General features: G+C 39.6%; 1 protein-coding gene across 1 annotated transcript in view; it reads right to left on the reverse strand.

Moving 5' to 3' along the window:
* Positions 1-26,670, reverse strand: part of CTNNA3 (catenin alpha 3) — a 928,894-nt gene that overhangs the window by 224,390 nt on the left and 677,834 nt on the right. The window contains exon 10 of the mRNA XM_073353443.1: positions 14,994-15,150. Coding sequence (XP_073209544.1) covers positions 14,994-15,150 — 157 coding nt within the window. The remainder of the gene's footprint in view (positions 1-14,993; positions 15,151-26,670) is intronic.

A 26,670-nucleotide genomic window follows, 5' to 3' on the forward strand; every position in this document is an offset into this window, starting at 1 on the left:
CCCTTAGCAGTGCTATCTGATTCATGGCAACTCTTCAGTTAAAAGTTTATTCCCGTCCACCTACACCTGAGACAGTCTGCATGTCCGTTAGCCCTACCACAGAATTTCCTCAACAGTCCAGGCTGAATACATTTATTCATTCTGAACAGTCTCAACCCTCTCCCAGTCTAATTTCTATTAAGTGTAGACTTTGCAGTGTCACCTATAAAAAATGTTGTGTTGACATAAACTTTATTTTTTGCACTATATTGAAAGCACCATATTGTCCATCAGTCTACAAGCTTCCACATCTCCAGGCTTGTTACTCTATATTTAGCAGTGGAGATGGTTTGGGCTGCAGGAGTTTTAATTAACAAACAAAAGAAAAATTAAAAGAAAGGGAATAAAGCATAAATAATAAGTTCTCAGGAGAAAAGCAAATGTATATTGCTGAGCGAAACTCACATGGGATTTTTTTTTCTTTTCTTCTTTTATATAAATTCACACCTTAGCGGATGTATGCAAATATAACTATCTACAATTTCACCCACTAGCGAGGGTGGCAGGGAACATATTACTGAGCCATGTGCTAACAGAATAATCAGAACGATGGATCTTAGACAACTTCTGCATATATTGAAAGACTACCTATAAAATAACGATACATACACACTTTGTGTTAGATTTAACAGGTATTGCTTTTTAACAAATTAAAATTTTTAGAGTTAGACATTCATGTTACACATACATTTATCATCCATCACAGACTGCACCCTTAATTCTGCCCCCTCAATCTAGCCTTGTCCACAAACCCCTCTACCAAACTAATAATAATAATAGTTGTGGACGGTAGCTAAAGCAGTGTGTTCTTTGCAAGGTGGTAGTTTGCTGCAGGTGATGATGGAAAGCTAACATCCCTAAAGGAGTAGAGTTATGCATAACATTTCTGACAAATGCCCCAAAACACAGAAATGAAAATTTAAGCCATTTACAATACACACCCTTCACTTCTACAGCCAAAAGCCCACACTTGACTCTCACCAAACCTACCATACTCTACAGCAGAGGTTCTAAACCTGACTGGGGGCACAGAATGTATTCTGGGGGTGGGGAGCATGAGAAGCGTTGGTGGAGGGAAACATACTGAGCACATTTTACCCCCAGAAATGAATAACTAGCAAAGCTGATTCCTCCAGACCCATCAGGTCTTCAGATGGTGCTCTGCATTGACTCTAGAGGACACTGTGCATTTTGCCAGATTTCTGTTAAGCTTGCATAGAATTACACAAAGTCATTGCCGTATGTACGTTAATCCATTTGCATTTGCTACGACGCAGTGTGCACATTTGATTGTAAGCATTGACCGCAATTGCAGTTTTGCTCTTCTAACAATGGATTGTTGGCTCATTCATGCAACAGAAAAAATGGCTCCATTTGAATGTTTGAATTACTGTTTTTAACATTTAGTTAGAGTTGCATGTTGATTTTTTTAATCAATATTTGTATGTATGTGGCGGGGGCATAAACTGCTACACACACACAAAGAAGGGGGGCATGATCAAATCTGTTTGATAACCACTGCACTACATACCACTCACTGCAATGTTAACTCTGCCCCTTTAGGGATGTTAGCCTTCCATCCCCACCTGTAGCAATCTACGACAAGGACCAAAATATAAAGAGGAGCCATGGTGTGTATGACCCTGAAGTGGAGAATAAAGAAATTGAATTTGATGCTGATGGCACGGGGAAGCCAGTAAAAGGATTAGAAAGGGTCTGGATGCGGCTACAGTGGAGGGTAAGGTAGATTTTTGACAGACTGAAACCCAGGGATGTGATGTGGGAGGCCAGAGAGGAGAAGGCTGCAACAGTTAAATTAATGAAGATCTAGGCAAGGATATTTACAGTGGAATGGATAATGGATGGATTTTGGAGAGGCATCCCTTAACACAAATGGCATATCACAGAACAACCTATTAAAGAAACTTCATTTTCAAGGAGACAGATGTTAAGAGACAGGCTTCTGCTCAGAAGTGAAAACAGTACTCTCAGAAAACAAAACAAAAGTTTCTGTTCCTGCAACAGAAGCCAAAAGACAATAACAGGTTTTGAGAAATGTTTAAAGCAGCTTATCTCCTCTGCAAGTTTAGATATATCGAGCAAGAAGTGTGCATTCTACACGTCTAAATCTGAATGAGACAACAAAAAAACAATCACAGGTCCTGCCAATCCTAGACACATTCAGCATTGCTAATGCTTGTTTTACTAAAAATACTGGTATAAGTTATGTTAAGCTATAGACTAGATCATTTAAAAATATGTTTTTTGTCTGTCTTTTGTTAAAAGATAGCAGCCGGGGTAGACTATTTTCTACATGACTGGAATTCTAATTTGAATTTTCAATATGTATAACAGTTTAGAGTCAGGAGAGGTGAATATATAACTATTAATGTAAGAAAGTTTTGACAATTTTTTTTCCCTCACACACATTCAAATGTTAACAACAACTACTTTGATTAAAGGATGTAAAATAACTAAAAAAAAAATCAACAATAGAAAATGAATACCCCCAGATGTGTTTCTGCCATACCCTCCTCAGTTTTGAATATATATAGCTCATAAAAAGAGAAAGCAATGGTAAAATAAGAAGGAAAAAGACAGAATACTTTACCAAAAAAAGAAACCCACCAAAATTACAACCTACCAACAAAAACAAAATTACAACCTACAATTAAAACTAGTCTCTCCTGGGAATATATGCATCAGTTGCCTTAGTATATTCAATTTACTGATTTCATTCTAAAAAAAATCTCACATTACCATGATAAGTAGATGCATCTCTCTTTTACATTAATGTCATTGAGTTATAAAGATTAATACCCACATTTTCCTTGTGTAAATTAGCTAACCGAAACCAATAGCTTGCAATGGATTCTCTGTTATTTGAGAACTACAGCTATACCAGGGCTATGAACAATGTTATAATTATTTATAATATATGATAATCACAGTGACTTTTTAAAAATATAATTCATTAATTGCATTCTTTACTTTGCAAATAGCTTGTATCTATTTGAATTTACTTGGATTTGGATGTCCTCTTGGCTTGTTCATTAAACTCCTAAATTTTTTAAGAGCTTCTGTTTTTTAAGGGGGGAATGGGGTTAGAGATGAATTAACACTGACGTAGTAAATTCACTTTAGTAATAAAAATAAAACAAGACAAATAGAAAAATTCTCCAAGTTTATGAACATAAGGAAACGGAAGAAGAAAGTCCAAAAAAGTCATAGAAAAAAATGCCAATATTTAGTGGGTTTAGAAAAATATGGCTCATTCAGTAATCCCATTCTTCTTTAGTGCTTTACTAATATTTATAATTGTTTTTTAATAAATCAGTACCAAATTAGTTTCTTTTTTTATTTCCTGTGGGTACAAAACATTGATTCACTTTTCCTAGTTTCCTTTCTCACTCTGTCACAAGGTCAAGATACCTTCTTTATTCTGTGGACATCAACATATTTTTTTTAAAATAAAGGATTACATTCAGAATGAGAGCAAGTCGTTAATTTTGTTCTAAGTGTCATGTTTCATTTCAACTACCCCAGTTGTGGGGTAGGAAAGACTGATACCCCCCAGAGCCCTAGGTTGGACATGGGGTGACCTCTGGTAAGCTTTTAGTATGTATGTAGGTTCATTCATTGTTTTTATATGGCTTTCCCTGTAATGCTTTTACCTTAACAATAAATGCAATTTCCTTTGTAAAGGCTGGCTGGTAACTGCTGTGTATGGTTATAGCCCCTGGAGAGAGGTTAACCACAGGTGCTGGATTCCAGTCATACTTACTAAGGAAATCATCCGATGAAGTGAGCTGTAGCTCACGAAAGCTCATGCTCAAATAAATTGGTTAGTCTCTAAGGTGCCACAAGCACTCCTTTTCTTTTTGCAAAGACAGACTAACACGGCTGTTACTCTGAAACCTGGATTATTGAGATTCTTATGGAAGGACAAGACACAAAGTAAGTTATCTAATTTTAATGACGATACGGAGGAATACAGATTAAAATGTGACAATGATGATCCTTATTTTAGCTCACCTATGCCACTTTTGTTCCAAGCTTTCCTGGTCCCCTCAACCCACCACAGCAACTCCACCCAATTCCCTCTGCATGAGCTAATGATATTTGAGCATTAGAATTCAAGATTACACCCATGCTCTATGTTCTAAAGTTTTCTTACAAACAGATTTGAACTACAATTTTTCACCCTTGTTGAAAACAATATGGTGTCAGCTCTTATGTACTTAAGGGATACACTTGAACTGGTTTGCACAGAAAAAACAAAACAAAACACATGACATAATATTTTGCACTATGTATTTAAGATGGAGTTTAATAATAATATATAAGACAATAGGAATCTTCCCAAATAAACAGCTGATATGGTCAGACAGAGAACTCTATTCAGCAAAGCACTGAAGCACAGGCTTAACTTTGACTTCAATGGGACGTAAGTGCGTGTGCTTGTGGGCCTGATTATAAACATGTGCTTATGGGCCTGATTATAAACTCCTCTGGGAGTTAGGTATCTAAATACCTTTACAAATCTGGGTCTAAGTGCCTTGATGAAAGTGGTACCTAAAGAAGCTGCTCTAAACATTGTTTACCATAACTATAAGAATTTTTGCAAAGTCACTGGAGAAATGTTTATTTACTTACGAGCCTATGCTTACATATCATTAGTAGTTAAGCTACAGTATCTGCTTTTACTTAGTGTGAAGAATTATGAATAATGCACCTGTGCTCAGCCAGATGGCATAATACACACTAAAAGAATAGAGCTTCTATTCTTTCAAAGCTAGTTTCCCAAAGATTTATGAAAGTTTTTTTCCTATTAATATAGCAATCTTTAACTTATGTTCTACTTGTCAAAAATTTTTGAAAGCTATTTGAAGCGTGCCATTTAAATTAGATATAAGTATCTAATTAGGCCAAAAAATGTTCAATAAATTCAAAAGGCAAATTTTAAATTTAAAAAGCAGATTTCACACCAGGAGATACAGAGTTGAACACTTTAACACATTAGAAAATGGACTCCGTTTTTCCTCACATTAACATGGATAGTGCTAGACATAAAGTTTTTGGGACCACTTCAGCAGAAAATCCCTATGTATTCCTGAGCTCTGTAAGCCATGGAAAGGCTCTGATGCTGGTTCCAGAACAGGCTGATCAATCCAGGTAACATTGCTGACCTTCTACAGAGGGCAAAATAATACCAGGCTGTACATGTCTATGCCAGGGAGATGAGAAGTTACTTGGAGGAGAATCGTTCATCAAATAAGCTACACGCTCTATTCTGCAATTATTTATGCTAGACCCAGTCCTAAAACAATTGCTGAGATTGTGCCACCTGTGTGAGCAAGATAAGTAGTGCTGGCATGCTGCTAAGCAGGGCTACCCTTCTTTGTTCAGTACCCTACTTTGACCAAGCATAACTAGGTATTTACATTGAAGCACATTTCCCCCATGTTCCAAAAGCCTCAGAGCCAGACTTACAAAGGTATTTAGGTGCCTAACGATCACAGACAGGTGCTTAGTGGGGTTTTAAAAAGTGTCTAAGTTAGGTTCCTGACTCCCATTGAAAAGCCCTCCCCTCCCAGAAGAACTATACAAATCATTTTTCACATACAGTGAAACTGGTAATTTTTGGTTTTTCACCAGATTTATTAAATTACAAAAATAAGAAACACCTTTGAGAAGATTTTACAGAAGTCAGAAGAAAATGTAATTTAATGAAACTTTTGCAAATTATGGTGATTTTGTAAAGTCAAACAAAATGTCACACTACAATTTTGCAAAATGAGTAATATTTCATTAATTCAATCATCAACAAATCCCACAAATTTTACCCAGTTTTGATTTGATAATAGGCTAATGAGTTATTAATAATTCAGTGGTCAAATGCAGATTGCAAATGTTTTGCTCCATGTCTGTAAAGGAGTAAAAACACTACAGCAAGAGCACAGAAGAGTATGTGACTCTAACAGCTTAAAACTGCAATGTCCTCTCATATTTTTCTAAGTCAATTTATTGTGGGTTTTGGTAAATAAGCTTTCTTGCATTAATAAACCAATATTATTGTTTCATAAGCTCTATCCAGCTCTAAATCCCCTCTGCACCGGTTAGCCTAGGAAGTCTGCTGCAATGCAAAGACATACAGGCTGTTCCACAAGGAAAGTCCTCCTTCCTTGCAGCAAAGTCACAGCATGCTAGCACATGCTATGACCTCTTGAACAAAATCTTCCTGTCAGATAGAAATGGCAATAAATTTTAAAAGATCATATGCCCTAGTTAAACATCATCTCTCTAGTTAAATTCGGAGTGAATTTAAGCCAAGAAGAAGAAGGGAGGAACATTGGGTTAAGTATTTCCCCTCCTACTGCAAAACAACAGGAGGGAGGTGGAGGCACGAAAGTCTCAGTAGTTTTATACAGGAGAGGTCACACACCTCTCACAGTCATCCTACAGCTATAATGATCAGTGGGAGAGATCCTTTCACCCAACACAAAGTTGCTGTTTTTTAAAAGAAACAAACCACCAGCTCAGTAATTTCTGCTATCCTTCCACCTTTAATGAAACCGCATAGGAGTTTATATACCTATAGATTGAGGAACACTATTGCAGGTATTTATAAATGTAGTGCTCCCTCTCCACCCGGTTACCTTCTTTAATGCCAATCTGCTTACAGGTTTTGATGGGCAGGTCTGGGTTCTTCTGAATCCTGCCACCCACTCAGCAGGGTGTAGCTTCTTTATTTTTCCCTATGAATTTATTTGGCGGTGCCTCCCGTCCCACACTTGCTCCTTCCTGGCAGGGTCACCAGGGCAGCATGAGAGGAAAATTCTAACCACAGGGTAATGTCCACTTACTTGCCAGATAGTTGGAGGCTCCCAAGAAATAACAAAAACACATACAATATATTCAACACAGTAATTATATGGAACAGGAGACAAATGTAACATAACAGGGTAAAACACTATTCTTAGGCCCACGCTGATAATACCCATGACTTCCTCCAGTCACATGACTGATGTGGCAAATGTAAGATCAGTGTCCCGTTGGTACACGTACTTTGTTGGGGCCCTTGATGACCTATGACCATGATATCTTCTCTGCAGTGCTTTAGCAGTATGGCTGACTCGGTTCAGTACAACCCAAAAGACTCACAAGTGGGAGGAGGAGGTGGTAAGTCCCTCCACAGGTTTAATATGCAGCAGGTTATAAAATCCCCAAACCCTTACTCCCTGGCTTGAGGACACAGTTCAGGGAGTAGGGGGTCCCCAAAATAATTTCCCTGATTAACTAACTAAAAGATGGTGCACTCATAAACTCTATGAATGCTCCTTAGGTTCAGAGATAACTCTGGACTCCTCGGTCACTGCAGAGGGGCTGATCTCTGCTGGCAAGGATCCTCTTCAGGCAGGAGTCAGGCTGCTTCTGGTCCCAGGATTTCCCCTCACCACAAATGGGTGCAGGGTTCAAGGTGCAGATTACACAACTATACAGTACTAAAATCCAAACTGTATTCTCCTACCCCAGTATCCACACACACACACAGCAGGCAGTAGCCCTGGACTAGCAGCCAGAGCAGAGCTGACCATGTGGTGACTGGTCTTACCTAGAGAGCTGGAGGGCTAACTCAGCCTGGCTGGATTTCTTGGGCAGGATTATACATAATTTTGAAAGAAAGAAAGAAAAAAGAAAAAGACAGAAAGAACACATGCACTGGAATCCATGGCCTTCATCCTCAGGTCTGGCTTCCCTGATCCCCATGGCAACAAGAGGTTAGTTTTGGACCCCCATGTAGCTTTTTCTACACAATGCAAGGATTTTTCTACAGGGAGAATCACCAGCTGACCAAGTATGCTAGTTTTCCAACCCCTTTGTGTTGATGAAGGGGCCCAGTGGAGTAAGAATGTGGCCAGGGATCTGGCTCCATGCTCCTGCACAAACTTGAGACTGCTTACCATTGGCTAAGTCTAGCAACTGCAGGAGGTCATGAGCCATTTAAATGACCCTTCCTTAACTCAGGAACCACACTTACTTAGATCTAGCACCAGTGGAAATTCTAGCAGATTCCATTTTCTTTTTCCTGTGGTCTCTGTTCATTTCTACTCGAGGACAAGTAGCCCCAGGAATGAAGAGGTTTGTGTTCTGAAGTGGTTTTAAATGAACTAACTATAAATAATATTCTTCTGTAAGGGACAAATCGAGCCTGCACAACTACTAGTACTGGGGATGTTATAGTTCTCTTGCATAAGTGTGTGTGAGCTGTTCAGGAACATGGACATGGAGCTCAGCTCTCCAGGAGCCTGTGTAGGAGCGCACAAGTGGTGGGTGAAGGCAGGATACAGGTGGGCAAGGAAACGTGAGAACAGAGCAAGATTAATCACTGCTAAATGGATCCAACTGGTCTCTCCAACTCTACCCTTTATCAGGGACACGTTACAGGGTATTCAGCCTTTGGGCTACAATAACCTCTATGAAGAACCTTGGCACCTGCACCTCAGGGTTGAGGGTTTGGGGAGGAAGAGCTTGTCTTTGCATCTTCCCAGCTATTTGGACTCTGTGTTGGACTAATGATTTGATCCTAAAAGCTGGAAACTGTAGCTATTCCTCAGCATCTTTTTCAATTCCTAATATATTATCACAGTAAATTGCAATGGTCATTAAGCATCTTGCACAATTTAGGATACTGTATTTTTAGGCCCCAGTTCACAAAAAAAGATTTAGCAGGTTAGGTGCTTCGCTTCCATTAAATTTTCCATTTAAGTCAGTGAGCAGAATTTATATGCACTTTATTATAGAAACATAAAATGCACATATCAGCATGAAGATTTGCTTGCAGATATCAAAGTCTGGAATGTATTTCATTTTTTGCTGAACATATTCAATTATTTAGAAATATTTAAAGTGTCAGGGGGTTTCATTTCTCACAGTTATTTTCCAAGAACTTGTGGGAACTCTGAAAATACAGTTTCACTAAAGTGTTCTTTTCTTAGATCGCATAAATGCTGATATACTGTATCCTGGGGAATTCGTATTTCTCATTGCATAGAGATAGGACGTAGGATCACAGGCATTACTATTACAGAACGACCAACCTTTTCAGTGAAGTAAATGCATTTGCTATGTATGGAGCCTGAAAGTGAAATGCTGTACAGTACAGTCACACCTGGCTGGGCTGTGCTGTGCTTGGGTTTCCTTTATATCTATGGATCTGAAAGATTTCATTATCAGCTAGATATGTAATATGTGCTATATGATGAGGGATTATATAATTTATAAATACACACACACACACACTCAATAAAATGGTTTCATGAACAGATAAGGATTAACTATCTAGCCACTTCTTTGTGGAACAACCAACTTGGAATAATCAGCTGCAGAATGGACTTTATTCTATGTGAAATACAGGAACTGTACACACATTATATGTGCAGAAAGTGATTACATCACCCAGGAAAAGCAAGGCTGGGATTAAATATCCCATTTAAGGAAATGGTGAAAAAACAACAGCAGAAAGAATCAGAGCTCAGGGAAGGAATTTAGCTCAACAGCCCTAATTCAGCTGGGCATTTAAGCATATGCTTAAATCCATCCCTATTCCAGGACACATGCTTAAAGTTAAGCCTGTGCTGAAATGGAACTTAAACATCTTCTTCAAATTAGGGATGTGATTAAATATTATCATGAATGATGATGGGTTGTTGATTCTAGGCATATGCGAGAGTTAATCTTCTAGATAGTCTCAAGTATAGCTGTTGTAGGAACCCAATATATCAATGTTTCCCTAGCTGCTGTGGATTTACCAGTATATCATTTTTCTTACTTTGGGGCCAATCCATAACTTTTGTTTCGTATAGAATAATACACACAAATATAGTTTTAAAAAGTTGAAATGTTAGATAATGTTATTTTTACTGCATGAAATATACTGTGCAAGATCAACTAATGCATCCCAAATTTAAAAAAAAAACCCTCTGAACTCTAGTGCAATATCTTTTCTGTCAGGATCGATACAACATAATTTTTAATAAAAAAAATTATTCAAACAGGATACTGTCAAGGCACGTGGAACTTCATGTTACAGACCCAAGAACTTTAAGACAATTCATATTTTATCCCTTTTCTAAATTAAACTCCGTAATGCCACTTGATGAGCCACTATGTGCCAATAGAGTGCTATGTTGATTAAAAAATTAGCTAATACTTAAAATAATGTATTTGTAAAGTAGAAGTGTCATAGAATTTCTGAAATAGGGCCATCTCCATGATTCTCTTCCATGGCACAATAGAAATACAATGTGAACAGATACTGCTGCTGCTGGTGATTTCAAGGTGAAGATTACAAAAGCTGGAGATAGAGCACCATTCCTGAACTGTCCTACAAATTTACTATTGCTTGGTGGGGAAATGCCCCTGGTGACATCCTTAAAAAATACCCTATCCCCAAAGAGAAGCAACACAAGTAAAAATTATCTCAATAAAATTATTTTGCCAGGAGAGTGGGGAACTTTCTGTCTCCAAGCACAAAATTAGGTCGGCTCCATCAATGTCCTAGTGCCAAGAAGAGTGTGGTTTACTCATGAGAATTCTACTTCCAGCAGGTTACAATTTCTATAGTGAATGTGTTGTTCCCAAAGGGATTAGGAACCTTTTTAAGGCAGTGGTTATCCAAGCTAACTCTCTTTATAACAGAGTGGATCTACCCATTCAATAAATAACCACTTACAATGATTTCAAACTACTGTAATTCCATTGACAACAGTGAAACTCCTCCTGCTTTACACTGCTGCATGATCCAAATTGGTCCCAATGACTGGCATGGGGAACTGTGGCTGCACTCACCAAGATAGTTTTAGGCTTGGCACAATGTGCACTAACAGTAAGAAAATAGTTACATTTTGCTCAGACATACTGGGTCAAATTATGCCTTTATGCTCTAGCAACTCTGTTGACTTAAATGGAGCTGCAGAGGTGTCAGAGGTGGAAGAATATGGCCCATATGTCAGAAATGAGATAACTAGTTTGTATCCTCTGTTTAGATGCTGAATACTCTTATTAATGCAATAAATACAGTTTATTAATATTGAATATGTCTTTAGTGAATACTATTTTAAAAGTACATTTTTCATGACCAGATATTTCTATCCTGGAGATACAAAATGGAAATGTGGAACTAGTACAGTACCTCTAGTCATTTAGGAAGCATTTGAAATATATCTTAGCATGAATGTGAAGAGTGAAAAAGAGTGAAAAAGCTATACAAACAGTCTGGGGAAGCATATTATTTTAGTAGCTGTTTTCTTTGTATTTGTTTCTTTGACCAAACAGGTCTGCAGCCTAATTTACACATTTTGATAAGGGAACTCAAATTTGGGGGCCCAATTCATTGTTACTTTACACCTTGTGTAGTCATTTACATCAGTGCAAATGAGGTCAAAACAATTCCACTCCCATCAGGTAGCTTTGCACTGACCTTGTTCTGGTGTGCATGATTACACAAGGTACATGGCAATGGTAAATCAGACCCAGCAGTGCTCAGGCATCACAAAGCAAAAATCAAATCTGGCTAAACACCCATGGGAAAATTCTTTCCAAAAGGGAATTTTCCGGTGACACAGAGATGTAGGAATAGCTATTCCACTTCCTTCTCCCCTAGCATAGGGGTTGTGGCTACACTGTCTGGGTGCTAGAATCCCTGTGCCTGGCTGCTAGAACAACTTAGCTGGGCTTTTGGCATCCCATGTAAGATAAAGTAACTCAAGCATTGCTCTATATTGAAATTATTGGACAAATTGATAACATGAACCAATACAGTTCTCTATAAAGGAAACGCTTAGGCCTGGTAATTTTTATTTAAGTAATGAGAACAACCAGTTAACTTTCATGAACACAGTATATCAAATCTTCCTAATAGTATTTTGTAAATCTGACATCAGGATGGTAGGCTCAAATTTACCCAGCTGTAATTAAAAGAATTTATCACCAACTGGAAACTTGTGGCTACTTGTTTTATACAAAAATCCAACAAGTGACTAAGCGCATGCCCGAAAAGACTGGCAAATTCCTTAAACACACCTCACTGAGAAACTGGTTGCCAAAACAAGGATTTGGCTCTAGTAACAGTCATGAGTACACTGGCATTTCAATATACATTCTTTATACCTTGCTGTGGCTTTGGTTTTGTGTAAGTACCACATTTAGACCCTTCTGAGGTACATGACATTTTTATTTATTTATTTATTTATTTATTTTAGTGAGGGCAAGGAAAGGGCTTGTTAGCTGAGTAAAGTATTTGGACATCCATTTTCCGTTGGCTTTTTAAACACCCACAAAAATAATTGTATTTAAGAACAGACTGTGCACTAATCAGCAATTTGTTTTTAAAAACGCGTAAGACATCCTGAGCCTATCTGAAAATGTTTCTGAATTCCAATAAGAAAATGTCTTTATAGTCACAAAACCTAGAAGATTACACTTCAAATGCCATATTGCATCTTGCCCAAGCATGGAATGAGAAGAAGGGTGCTGTGTTGAGACATAATACATGAAGGCTATAGAATTATAGAATCATAGAATATCAGGGTTGGAAGGGACCTCAGGAGGTCATCTAGTCCAACCCCGTCATAAATATAAAGGGAAGGGTAAACCCCTTTAAAATCCCTCATGGCCAGAGGAAAAATCCTCTCACCTGTAAAGGGTTAAGAAGCTAAAGGTAACCTCGCTGGCACCTGACCAAAATGACCAATGAGGAGACAAGACACTTTCAAAAGCTGGGAGGAGGGAGAGAAACAAAGGGTCTTTGTCTGTCGGTATGCTGCTTTTGCCAGGGATAGACCAGGAATGGAGTCTTAGAACTTTTTAGTAAGTAATCTAGCTAGGTATGTGTTAGATTATGATTTCTTTAAATGGCTGAGAAAAGAATTGTGCTGAATAGAATAACTATTTCTGTCTGTGTGTCTTTTTTGTAACTTAAGGTTTTGCCTAGAAGGATTCTCTATGTTTTGAATCTAATTACCCTGTAAGGTATCTACCATCCTGATTTTACAGAGGTGATTTCTTTACTTCAATTTACTTCTATTTCTATTAAAAGTCTTCTTGTAAGAAAACTGAATGCTTTTTCATTGTTCTCAGATCCAAAGGTTTGGGTCTGTGGTCACCTGTGCAAATTGGTGAGGATTTTTACCAAACCTTTCCCAGTAAGTGGGGTGCAAGGGTTGGGAGGATTTTGGGGGGAAAGACGTGTCCAAACTATGTTTCCCAGTAAACCCAGTTAGAGTTTGATGGTGGCAGTGGATATTCCAAGGACAAAGGATAAAATTAATTTGTACCTTGGGGAAGTTTTAACCTAAGCTGGAAAAAGTACGCTTAGGAGGTTTTCATGCAGGTCCCCACATCTGTACCTTAGAGTTCAGAGTGGGGGAGGAACCTTGACAAACCCCCTGTTCAAAGCAGGACCAATCCCCAACTAAATCATCCCAGCCAGGGCTTTCTCAACCCTGACCTTAAAAACTTCTAAGGAAGGAGATTCCACCACCTCCCTAGGTAACGCATTCCAGTGTTTCACCACCCTCCTAGTGAAAAAAGTTTTCCTAATATCCAACCTAAACCTCCCCCACTGCAACTTGAGACCATTACTCCTCGTTCTGTCATCTGCTACCACTGAGAACAGTCTAGATCCATCCTCTTTGGAACCCCCTTTCAGGTAGTTGAAAGCAGCTATCATATCCCCCCTCATTCTTCTCTTCCACAGACTAAACAATCCCAGTTCCCTCAGCCTCTCCTCACAAGTCATGTGTTCCAGTCCCCTAATCATTTTGGTTGCCCTCCGCTGGACTCTTTCCAATTTTTCCACATCCTTCTTGTAGTGTGGGGCCCAAAACTGGACACAGTACTCCAGATGAGGCCTCACCAATGTCGAATAGAGGGGAACGATCATGTCCCTCGATCTGCTGGCAATGCCTCTACTTATACATCCCAAAATGCCATTGGCCTTCTTGGCAACAAGGGCACACTGCTGACTCACATCCAGCTTCTCGTCCACTGTAACCCCTAGGTCCTTTTCTGCAGAACTGCTGCCTAGCCATTCGGCCCCTAGTCTGTAGAGGTGCATTGGATTCTTCCGTCCTAAGTGCAGGACTCTGCACTTGTCCTTGTTGAACATCATCAGATTTCTTTTGGCCCAATCCTCCAATTTGTCTAGGGCCCTCTGTATCCTATCCCTACCCTCCAGCATATCTACCACTCCTCCCAGTTTAGTGTCGTCTGCAAACTTGCTGAGGGTGCAATCCACACCATCCTCCAGATCATTTATGAAGATATTGAACAAAACCGGCCCCAGGACTGACCCTTGGGGCACTCCACTTGATACCGGCTGCCAACTAGCCATGGAGCCATTGATCACTACCTGTTGAGCCCGACAATCTAGCCAACTTTCTATCCACCTTATAGTCCATTCATCCAGCCCATACTTCTTTAACTTGCTGACAAGAATACTGTGGGAGACCGTGTCAAAAGCTTTGCTAAAGTCAAGGAACAACACATCCACTGCTTTCCCCTCATCCACAGAGCCAGTTATCTAGTCATAGAAGGCAATTAGATTAGTCGGGCATGACTTGCCCTTGGTGAATCCATGCTGACTCTTCCTGATCACTTTCCTCTCCTCTAAGTGCTTCAGAATTGATTCCTTGAGGACCTGCTCCATGATTTTTCCAGGGACTGAGGTGAGGCTGACTGGCCTGTAGTTCCCAGGATCCTCCTTCTTCCCTTTTTTGAAGATGGGCACTACATTAGCTATTAAGAATATTAATTATAATCCTTACTCAGACTAATCTCCCACTGGTTTCCTGTTGGATTCTAGGGAAGTGAGAATATACTTAATTCCATTTTTTTTAAATGAAGAACAGGGAAGTTAAAATAAAAAAATCAGATTCTGAAAAATAATATACCTGATACAGCAAGAAAATCATCAATGCTTGTAATGTCATCCACAGCTTCAGTAAGAACATGTATGCGATTCTCCCATGTGCTCTTATATATTTCCATGCTGTTTTTTACCACCTGGCTTTTTGGTCTGGCAGCAAGAGCTAAAGCTGCGTTAATAACCTGCAGAAAATAAAATTATATTCTTGACTTCATCTGAAATAACTAAAATGCATAACAGATTCTAAGGCAGTATTTCTGTTTTCTGAGCATTGAAGATATTCATCCTTTCATTATATTCAAAGGAGGAATACTTGTAAAATATTGTACATATTAACCTTCCTGTTAACTGAATTAGAGTTCAGTTGTAATTTTAATTGAATAGGACTACAAAATATTCTTTAATTGGAGAATTCATGACATAAACAATTCTGTTTAGTAACATGAAATCTATTTTTGTCAGTATAAAATAGTTTCAAAATATTTTTACGTACAATCCCACTTTATTAGGTACGAATACGCTTTTACTACGTAATACATAATTAGAAAGATGTATAAGGTCACTGCAGTTTGGGGTTTATAAACCCTTAAGAGTAGCACCTATCATACTGTAAATTACTTTCACTGAAGGGATACTTTAACACCCTAAAGCTTTCAAGCATAGACATGGTATAGGGAGGTGTATACCAGTACAAGATATCATATTATCCCTGCTATGTATTCATCAAATGAAGAAAAAAAAAAACAGAACACCAAACAAAAGACACTTGAAGAATTAAACAACAAAATAATTAATCATATCCTACATCTCAGTGTAATATCTAGTCTGGCAAGGTAGATTAGGAGAAAAACATACAAATTAGAAAGAATTCACAACTCTGCTCCACTGTGATCGAGTGGTTATAGCCGAGCAGTTCCTGGTTCTAAATTCAGCTGAAATGCCTTCTCATTATATGATCTTAAGGAAGCCTCTTGACCTTATGCTGGAGTGTACCCAGGGGAGTAATAAAGAAAAATTGCACTAAAGCTGATAGACTCTTTCCCTGTTTTAAGTGTTTTAAAATATTTCTTCCCTAGACACAAAAAGCATATAAAACTTAAATTAAAAATACATAGTAAATGTATATCATCATCAACTTTTGCAGGAGGAGGGAAAAAACACACAGAATCCTGAACTTAGTTCCTGGCAAACAAAAAGTTTCTCATTTCACATCGTATCCAATAACTTCAATTAAGTTACTGAATCAGGACCAGCTGGAGGATAGCTGCTTCATCACAGGCAAAGCTGAGCCTGACTTCCCTTGATGGACCAGCCAGCATGTGACAAGGAATACATTGGTTAAGGAATAAAATAGAAAACTATGCTATAATAGATGAACTATGAACAACTTTATTACTAATATATATGACCTACTGTACTAACCTACAGTATAGCAGTGCTACATTGTACATTAGGGAGGCAATCTTAAATAATACCCAATAAATGAATAAATATGTTAAAAGACCTGTTTCATTGTACATGAAGGAAAAGCAATCAAGAGGTCTCCATGCTATTCAAATTACTACTGAACCATTCTGTAGATTTCCAATAAAAATCTCCCTACCTTGACTTTTCACTAGTGTAAGTTAAATTCTACCAAAAATTGCTGAATATAAAAAAGGGACTCTTATTGATGTGAATTCACCCTCTCCCCTTGGTTTTTGGCTTACTAATTCCACAATTATATTACCTGTTTACATTATATTTTAAGCTCATTGACACAGGGACATTTGCCTTTCTATATATCAGTGTTGCGCCATCAACAGCTAACAAACAATATGTGTTTATTAAACTTTTCAAATTTAGAGAAACATAGTTATACAATTTTTAAAAGGGCAACTGATTTAACTCTGATGAAATGTAAGAACAATGTACTAAGGGAAAGAATGCCAAAAACCTGAGCAGTTACAGTACAAAAGTCTTCAGATCTGAATGTTTTTGTTTAAAAGCATCATGCCCTATGTTTTCAACAAAAAATATCTGCCAATAATTAATTGCTTGATTTCCAGTTAAGATGACATGGACTCTTCACAGAAAAAAAAAACTTTACTGAAGCTAAACCTGGTGATTTTATTATTAAAGCAGCCCTTGAAATAATTACAAAAAATGTAGTTTCCTTGCATGTAGTGCTGTACAGATTAGTCATTCAGCATGTAAAGAAAACTCTTGATTTCATGCAACTTTCTTTAAACAAAAACATTGACTTTAGAAATGATAGGTTGTTGTCACAACCTTCTCTGATGCCAAACAAGGACTGCCCAAGCCAGGTCCAGCTGGGTCCTCAGTTGACTTAAGCTTTTCCCTTTTTGACTATTAATTAATTTTGCACTAAAGACACATCTAATCTCTTTCCATATTTAACATATCATTACAAAAAATACTCTTCACAGTGAGTTATATGCTCATTTGATCCACACTGCTGGTCCCCAGAATCTAGAGGTAAAGAGATTATGTGTTTAAGGGACTGACAATGGCTACTATTTCTACTAACATGATCCTATCCATAAAACAGGGCAGATTTTTTACATGTCATTCACATTTGAATTGTGAGAACCCCAAACCCAGCTCCCAACCCTCATTTTACTATCTGTATTATTGTGAGGAAATGCATTTCATTTAATTCTAAGTTAATGAAGTCTTTTTGTGGTGTTGTTATATATTATATATATTAGAGCAGACATTCTCAAAATCTGGGTTCATGACCACCTTGCCCTTCTCATATGACCAAATGGGAAGGGGGACACGTTGCAAGATCTCATCACATTTAGGAGGGAGGGCTTCTCAGTATTGAAAAGGTGAAGTACCATTTTTTTAGCACTAGCTAACTCCTAGAACAGTGCTAGAGGGGAAAGTGAGTAAGCTAGCTATAAAATTATCCACATTTAATATTTAGAATATAATAATGTCACAGAAATAACATTGGTAATTTAGATTAAAGGTTGCTCTAATGCATCTTTTCACATAATTGCAAACACTAAAAAAAGAAGTAAATCATCAGTCACATTCACAGCCAACATAATGCCAATCTCCACGCATAATGACAAAAATAAAAAAGGAATCCTACAAAAAGTGGAAACAGACAAATTGCTAAGGATAAGTACAAAATAATAGCACAAGCAGTTAGGGACAAAATCAGAAGGGCTAAGGCACATAAATGAGTTACATCTAATTAGAGATATAAAAGGCAATAAAGAAGAGGTTCTTTAAATACATTAAGAACAAGAGAAAGGTTCACTATTTAGTGGGGAAGGAGAGCTAATTATGGACCAACACCAAGGCTAAAGTGTTTAATGCTTACTTTGCCTCAGTCTTCATTTAAAAAGTCAGTTGTGACTAGATGCTTACACAATTTATATTAACAACAAAGTGGAAGGAATATAAGACAGAATAGGGAAAGAACTGGTTAAAGAATATTTAGATAATTTACATGTATTCAAGGAGCAAGAGCCTGATGAAATTCAACCTATGGTACTTAAAAGAATTAGCTGAAGATATCTCAGAACCATTAGTGATTATCTTCAAAAAATCATGGTGACAGGGAAGGTCCCAGAAGGCTGAAGAAAGATAAACATAGTACCTGCCTTTAAAAAGAGGAACAAAGAGGACCTGGGGAATTATAGATCAGTCAGCCTCACTTTGATACCTGGAAAAATACTGGAACAAAGTATTAACCAATTTGTAAGCACCTAAAGCATAACATGGTGATAAACGATAGCCACCATAGATTTTTCAAGAAAAATCATGCCAAACCAACCTAATTTCCTTCTTTGACAGGTGTGACAAAGTTCCTGCTCTACCTTGGTGGGTCTCGTGCTTATTGGCGGATTTGCTCTCCTTGGAGCGTCACGGCAGCCCTCAGCTTGGCCGTTTTTTTCTGAATTCACAGTCCAGGTCGACTCCTCCTGTGTCTGACCAGAAGTTGTGAGGATATGGGGGGAACCCGGGCCCGCCCTCTACTCCGGGTTCCAGCCCAGGGCCCTGTGGAATGCAGCTGCCTAGAGTGCCTCCTGGAACAGCTGTGCGACAGCTACAACTCCCTGGGCTACTTCCCCATGGCCTCCTCCCAACACCTTCTTTATCCTCACCATAGGACCTTCCTCCTGGTGTCTCATAAGGTTTGTACACCTCAGTCCTCCAAGAGTCTACGTTCTCACTCTCAGCTCCTAGTGCCTCTTGCTCCCAGCTCCTCACACGCACACCACAAACTGAAGCGAGCTCCTTTTTAAAACCCAGGTGCCCTGATCAGCCTGCCTTAATTGATTCTAACAGCTTATTGATTGGCTGCAGGTGTTCTAATCAGCCTGTCTTAATTGTCTCCAGAAGGTTCCTGATTGTTCTGGAACCTTCCCTGTTACCTTACCCAGGAAAAAGGGACCTACTTAGCCTGGGGCTAATATATCTGCCTTCTATTACTCTCCTGTAGCCGTCTGGCCTGACCCTGTCATACAGGGTTACTGAACTGAATGGGGGAAAGCAGTAGAGATTATATATCCTGCTTTTAATAAGTCTTTTGATACAGTCCTCCATGACATTCTCATAAGCAAACTAGGGAAACGCAGTCTAAATTAAATTACTATAACATGGATACAAAACTGGTTGAAAGACCATACTTAAGGAGTAGTAACCAATGGTTCGCTGTCAAACCAGGACACGTTTAGAAAGGTCCCATAGGGGTCTGTCCTGAGTCTAGAACTATTCAAAATATTTTGTTTAATATCCTGCATTATGGAGTAGAGAGCATGCTTATAAAATCTGCAGATTACACCAAACTGCAGATGATACCAAGATGAGCTTGCTAGCGCTTTGAAGAACAAGATTACAATTCAAAACAATCTTGACAAATTGGAGAAATTGAATGAAATCAACAAGAAGAAATTCAATAAAGAGAAATGTAAAATATATTTAGGAACAAAAAATCAAATGCACAAATAAAAATGGGGAATTAGTAGTATTGCTGAAAAGGATGTGGGGGTTATAGTGGATCACAGACTGAATGTGTGTCAACAAAGTGATGCAGTTGCCAAAAAAAAAAAAAGAGGCTAACATAATTCTGGAGCGTATTAACAGGTGTATTGTATGTCAGACCCGGGAGGGACTTGTCCTGTTCTACTCGGCACTGAGAAGGTCTCAGCTGAAGTAACTTGTCCAGTTTTGGGCACCACACTTTAAGAAAGATATGGACAAACTGGAGAGAGCCTGGAAGAGAGCAAAGAAATGATAGAAGGTTTAGAAAACCTGACCTATAATGAAAGGTTTAAAAATTGGGCATGGTTAGTCTTGAGAAAAGAATCCTGAGAGGGGATGTGATAACATCTTTAAATATGTTAAGGGCTGTTATAAAGAGGACTCTGATCAATTGTTCTCCATATCCACTAAAGGCAGGACAAGAAGTAATCAGCTTAATCAGCAGCAAAGGAGATTTAGGTTAAATATTAGGATTTTTTTTAACTTTAAGGAAAATGAAGTACTCGAATAGGCTTCCAAGGGAGGTTATGAAATCCCCATCATTGAAGGTTTTTAGGAACAAACACTTGTCAGGGATGGTCTTGTACTTGGCCCTGTGTCAGCTTGGGGACGATGGACTATAACACTTCTCATGATCCCTTCCAACCCAACATTTCTATGATTCTATAAGCCCACGACCATCACAACACTCAAGTATATACTGTCAACCCTGCATACAGTTTTAATTTGCAACATCAGATTTTAGTTAATGTAGGGTCTCATCCTTTATTAGTATTTTGATATTCCATTGCTACTAAGTCTTCTTAAATGAGTTCATGGGTATTCAGGTCGCAAAACATTTAAATCTCCATTATGATGCACAGGCTCTAGTGAAGGCACTGCACCACAGCCATTCCCCCCCCCCCCCACAGTTAAGGTGGAACATTTATGGTTATTAGGATTCATTTTTATAAAGATAAGTGCTCAGCATTTCCATCAGTTATTGTATTACCTTTGGCACTAAACATGCACTTTAAGTAAATACTTCATGGTAGACATGACAGACACAGAATAGCACATTATCCTAACACCAGCCTTAACCATCTTCTATTTCCGCAGGAAATTAAATATGTTCCCTTGCCTGTATCTTTATTATGATTAAAAGATTACTCTTCCTTAGGAGAAGCAGACTGATTCCTCTTGATACCTAATGTTATGTATTTTTTAAGGCTTAAGATCTACTAAAAGTGCTCTCAGAGAATAAAGTCTCTTAGATGTAGCATGGGTACTCTGGCCCATATGACATTTTCAATTATTTTATTAGAACATCTCTCAGCATCTGTGTCAAAAGACTTGTTTACTAAGTATATATGCTTGTTTGGAGTTACTTCAGCAGTCAGAATAAAGCACAGTTATTTGAAAAAGAACACCTTACTTTAAAGTTATAGATCACAACCCATAGCCTATGACTATAGCATGTGACTTAGAGGCAGACAGTTCTTTTACACAGGTTACTTCTTAACAGGGACAGGAAAATGCCAACATTTGCCCCCCGTCCCCCTCTTCCCCTGCAATGGAATTGGGAAGGATTTCCACACACTAAACTTGTATATCTAAGGTTATTCAGCCTCTGACTTAACCCATCTGGCTGCAGAGGCTGTACATATGATCTTGCCCATCTCTGTCTCCATAGAACCGAGAATTTACCAAGGGAAAACCTGATATATTAAAATGTATTTTTAAATCTTATAAAAAACTGAACATTGTTTTCTGTTATGTACCCTCATTATGGGGTTGGAACAAGATTAATGTCACAGTCTATTATTTCATTTGTGCAGTCCATAATGATGGGTATCATTGCTTATATGATTCATCCTACTGAACCCTAGGCAAACTTTTCATTAGTACATAATGCATTATGATAAGGATCAAAGACATTCAGTAAAAATCCCAAGCAAGAAAATAAAAACGAGGAATAGTACATATTATGAGCCATTTTATATTGAATCCCTATAAGATTGCCAAGATTATATGAAGAAACTGTACAATTTGGACAACGAAAGGATAATATTAGTATAGCCAAAACAATGGGGGACTGGAAGAGAATTGAAAAGTGTGGAGGGGAGTGGCAAATGAAGAAAAGTGCCCAATCAACCCCAGTGACATATATATCACAAGCAGAGCCTCTTCCACCTGAGAAGGGAGAAGAGCAAAAGACTGACAAAGTCTGTGAGGGAGCTCACCATACAGACCAGATTTATTTGGGAAGCATGGTGATACTAGAATACTGGGTACTAAAGAAAACCACAAGAGAATAAAGTAATATAATACACCAATAAATGTTCCTGTGTACAGTGGGAATGTTACCTTTGGCATTTCCAAATAAATACCAGCCCCTTACTAGCACTTGTGTATGTCACACTTATTATAGGCAGGGCTATAGTAGCACATGCTATTATTAAGGCTGCGAGTCTGTCACGGAGGTCACGGATTCCACGACTTTCCATGACCTCCGTGACTTCTGCAGCATCTGGTGCTGGCTCAGGAGCTACCTGAGCCGGGCAGCCCCTGGGTCAGCAGCAGCAGCAGTTTGGGTGTGTGGGAGGGGGCTCAGGGTTAGGGGCAGGAGGTTGGGGAGTGCAGGGGAGGGGCGCTTAGCATGCTGTTGGAGGATACCCAGATCCCACTGGCATGGCCCCCTGCAGCTCTTAGGCAACAAAGGGGAAGAGAGTCTCCGTGCCGCGCACTTCCTGGGCCCGCAGGCCCTGCCCCCGCAGCTCCCATTGGCTGAGGCAGCCGGCACTTGTGGTGGGAGCATTGGAGTCCCTGCCCTGGCCTCTGCCTCCACTGCCTAGGAGCTGTAGGGACACAGAGCTGGGTAGGAAGCTCCTGCCAGCCCTGCCAACCCCCTAGCCCCCAGTACCAGCTGGGGTCCCAGGTCACCTCCCCCAGCACCCACGGCACCCCTGGACCGCTCCCCGCCACCCCGAGCACCCATGGCCCCTGCCCAAGTTTTAGTCAGGGTGGTATTTTTAGTAAAAGTCATGGACAGGTCACGGGCCCATGAATTTTTGTTTACGGCCTGTGACCTGTCCATGACTTTTACTAAAAATACTCGTGACTAAAACATAGCCTTAGCTATTTTTAATGTTGCCCAACACTTCCCATAAGAAGACCCTGTTTTCAGTTGCTATTAATGTTGACAAACTTTCATTTTTTGTGCTGCAATTTTCCATGCCAGAGGTCTGCCTCGGGTTGATCTCTGGGGTGGAAATTTCAATCAAAACAATTCAGTTGTTTTTGAGAGCAAGGCTAGGGAAAATACATGTTGGCCACATTAAAAAAGTTTATTTAGTACTCCATGCTTTTGAGCAGGGACTTGAAATTTGGTAGTCGGATGGGCCTTCTGTCAGAGATATGCCTTTTTGCGACCCTGTGGAAATCTACCCAAACGTGGCCAAGTTCTAAGCCTCTGACAAGTCAGTTTCTACTTGCTCAATGGAGACTTTAGGTTTTAGGAGCTAAATTACCCCAAAGACTGCACCTTATTGGGCATGCTCCAGCTTGGGGTTATGCAGGATTTCCCCTGCAACTGGATTTCTGTGCTGCTGTGGGCTGGTCTAGGTCTGAGTACCTGAACTGAGAGCAGGGAAATTTTCTCTCCAGCACTCTCAGTGACCTGGCCTCAGGGAATGTGGTGCAGAAAGCTGCATGATTCAAATGCACAGGGGATAAGAGTCAGAGCTAAGGGAAGCAAGGGAATTCAATTAGGATGAGCCTGGGGGACAATTAGGACAAGGAGTCTGGGGGACAGGGAACAGACTCATAGTTGTGGGTGGTGGGGGAGATTAAGCTAGGAGACTCAGACAGGGAGCCGGTGAGGGAAATGGAAGGAAGGGGCTAGTAGGTTGGGGAAGCCTGAGACTGGAAGAGGAGTGAAAAGAAGAATGAGTAGGATGGAGAGAAGGGGAGGCAGAACTGATGAGTAGCTGTGGTGTAGGAGAACTGGGACTGGCTGGGAAAATAGACTGGGAGAAGGAGCTGTGGAGGACATACTGAAATTAAACGATGAGCCAAAGAAAGGAGACCTGGAGCCAGTGGGGATGGGGAATGTGAACAAGGAGGTGACAGGAGGCCAGGGTGGGGGATGGATAGTTGTATGAGAAGCTGGGAGGGAACTGGGAACAACTGGCCAAGGAGCTGGGCAGTGGGAGGGAACTGAAAATGGCTGGGGAAGGTGACAAAGTGGCACTAGTGAGTGATAGACTCGGATGAGGAGATAGGAGACTGGGGCTGGGATGAATTGCCTGATGAGTGGAGATTGGCACTGGATACGTGAAGAGAATGGGACTGGGACAAAGAGCCAGGAGTGGGGAACAGACAGGTCTGGGACTGGGACAGGCACAGGGTGGAGCAGACAGGGCAGAAGGGGCTATGCTTGTGGGGAATGAGCAATAGAGTCTGTTTATGCTAGTGTGCACTCCTCTCCGATGGGACCCAAGATTTCTGAGTGTCTCCATCCCTCTGCTATTACCAAATATTTGTGAAATCCACTGGCAAAGTGTCCTCTTGTGCTGGACCATACAGATGATGACCACTGCTATTGCTATCAATTATTCCATTAGCTCAAGTGGCAGAGGTCAGTGTAGTGGCATCAAAGGCACCAATCTTGCTGCTGACCAATGTGGGTGTTATGATGCCACAAGATGGAATTTCTGGGGTTTTTTTTTCAGATTATTCTTTTAATAATCTATTAAATTACATGTACAAAACTACATAAAACCTATTATTAAGGTTGCATAGCCAAGTGCTCAAAAGTCAGGCAGTGCTGAAATTAAGGTTGCCTGTGTAAATTAATTCAGCCCCCTTGTGTCTTTGCATTATGATACAGTTGTTTAATTACATAATCACATACTATAGAGTCATAGAGTTTAAGGCTGCAAGGGACTACCAGATAATCTAATCTGACCCCTGCACATCACATGCCCCCAGCACCTCCACACTAACCCAACAACTGAAATTAGACTAAAGTATTACACTGCACAGGAGACTGGACTATCGTGTGCCACAGAGAGAGAATAGGAGGGACTGACACACACCAATGCCGAAGGCCCCACACAATGATAGGGAAATAATTAAATAAAATATATCCAGATAATCTGCAAGGTCACTGTCCTCCCGACCACACAATGGTGATCAATTAGACCCTGAGCATGTGAACAAGAACCAGCCAGCCTGGCACCTGAGAGACAATGCTTAGTGCCACCTCAGAGCCCTGGCCCAACCCCACCTAAAGTCCCATCTCCAGATGTGGCCTTCTCTGATGCTTCAGAGGAAGGAGACCAAAAAAAAAAAAACAACAACAACCCAGAATTCATTGGAAGGAGGAGGAAGATCCTTTCCTGATTCCTGGTGGTGACCACCTGAAATCCTGAAGCATGAGCTTTCAAGAACATAAGACATAAACCAGCAGTGAGCTCTAGAGCTGCTGAGATCCACCCAGTCATAAGCAACTTGTCATACAATTGCACTCATAAATTTGTGCAGCTCTTTCTTAAAATTAATTAAATTGTTTGCCCCCACAACTTCTACTCAGAGGTTGTTCCAGAACCTCACTCTTCTAATGCTTAGAAATCACCTTATTTCCAGCATGAATTTGTTCATGGCCAGTTTATATCCATTTGTTCTTGTACTAACATTGTCTTCTATCTTAAATAGCTTGTCATCTTTCCTGGTGTTTACCCCTCTCTCCCCCCCAGCCTTAGCCTTCTTTTTGCTAAACTAAACAAGCCAAACTCTTCCAGTCTCCTCTCATATGCCCTCCATTCCCCTGATCACCCTAGATGTCTTCTCTGCATCTGTTCCAGTTTGAATTAATCTTTCTTGAACATGTATGACCAGAATTATACACAGTATTCCAAATGATGCCGTACCAGTGCCTCATACTGAGGTATTAATATTTCTCTCTCTCTAATGGAAATGCCTCTCTTGACACATCCTAGGACATTTGTCTTTTTCACCACATTATGGCTCATAGTCATCCTGGAGTCAATCCATACACCCTAGTCTCTTCTCCTCTGCTGCTTCCAGCTGATGAGCACCCAGGTTGCAGCAGAAATTCTTATTAGACATTGCACTATGTACAATTGAATTTCATCCCATTTTGTCACTCCAGTCTTGAAGGTCATCCAGATCTTTCTTTATAATATTCCAACTCTCTTCTGTATTGATAACACTTCCCGACTTTGTATCATCGCCAAATTTCATCAGCATACTCCTACTTTTTGCGCCAAGGTCATTAATAAAAATATTGAATAAGATTAGTCCAAAGACCAATCTTTGAGTAACTCCACTGGTAACCTCCATCCAGTCTAATAATTCACCTTTCAGCACAACCCTTTGCCTTCCCCCCTTAGCCAGTTCCTTATCCACCTTGCAATTCTTGTACTGATCCCATCTTCCCTAATTTAACTATTAATTTTCAGTGTGGTAGTGTATTAAATACTTTACTGAAGTCCAAATTTATAAGATCTCATGCATTGCCCTTATCTAAAAAATGAGTTATTTTCTCAGAGATGGAAATCAGGTTGATTTTAACTTTGGTAAACCCATGATGTATTACATCCTCTTTAGCATTTACCTCTGTGAATTTAATACTTTTATTTATTTATTTATTTACAATTTTTTCAAAAGCCTCGCCTACTACTTAGGTCAGACTA

Source organism: Lepidochelys kempii, chromosome 7, assembly GCF_965140265.1.
Source record: "Lepidochelys kempii isolate rLepKem1 chromosome 7, rLepKem1.hap2, whole genome shotgun sequence".
Lineage (NCBI taxonomy): Eukaryota > Metazoa > Chordata > Testudines > Cheloniidae > Lepidochelys > Lepidochelys kempii.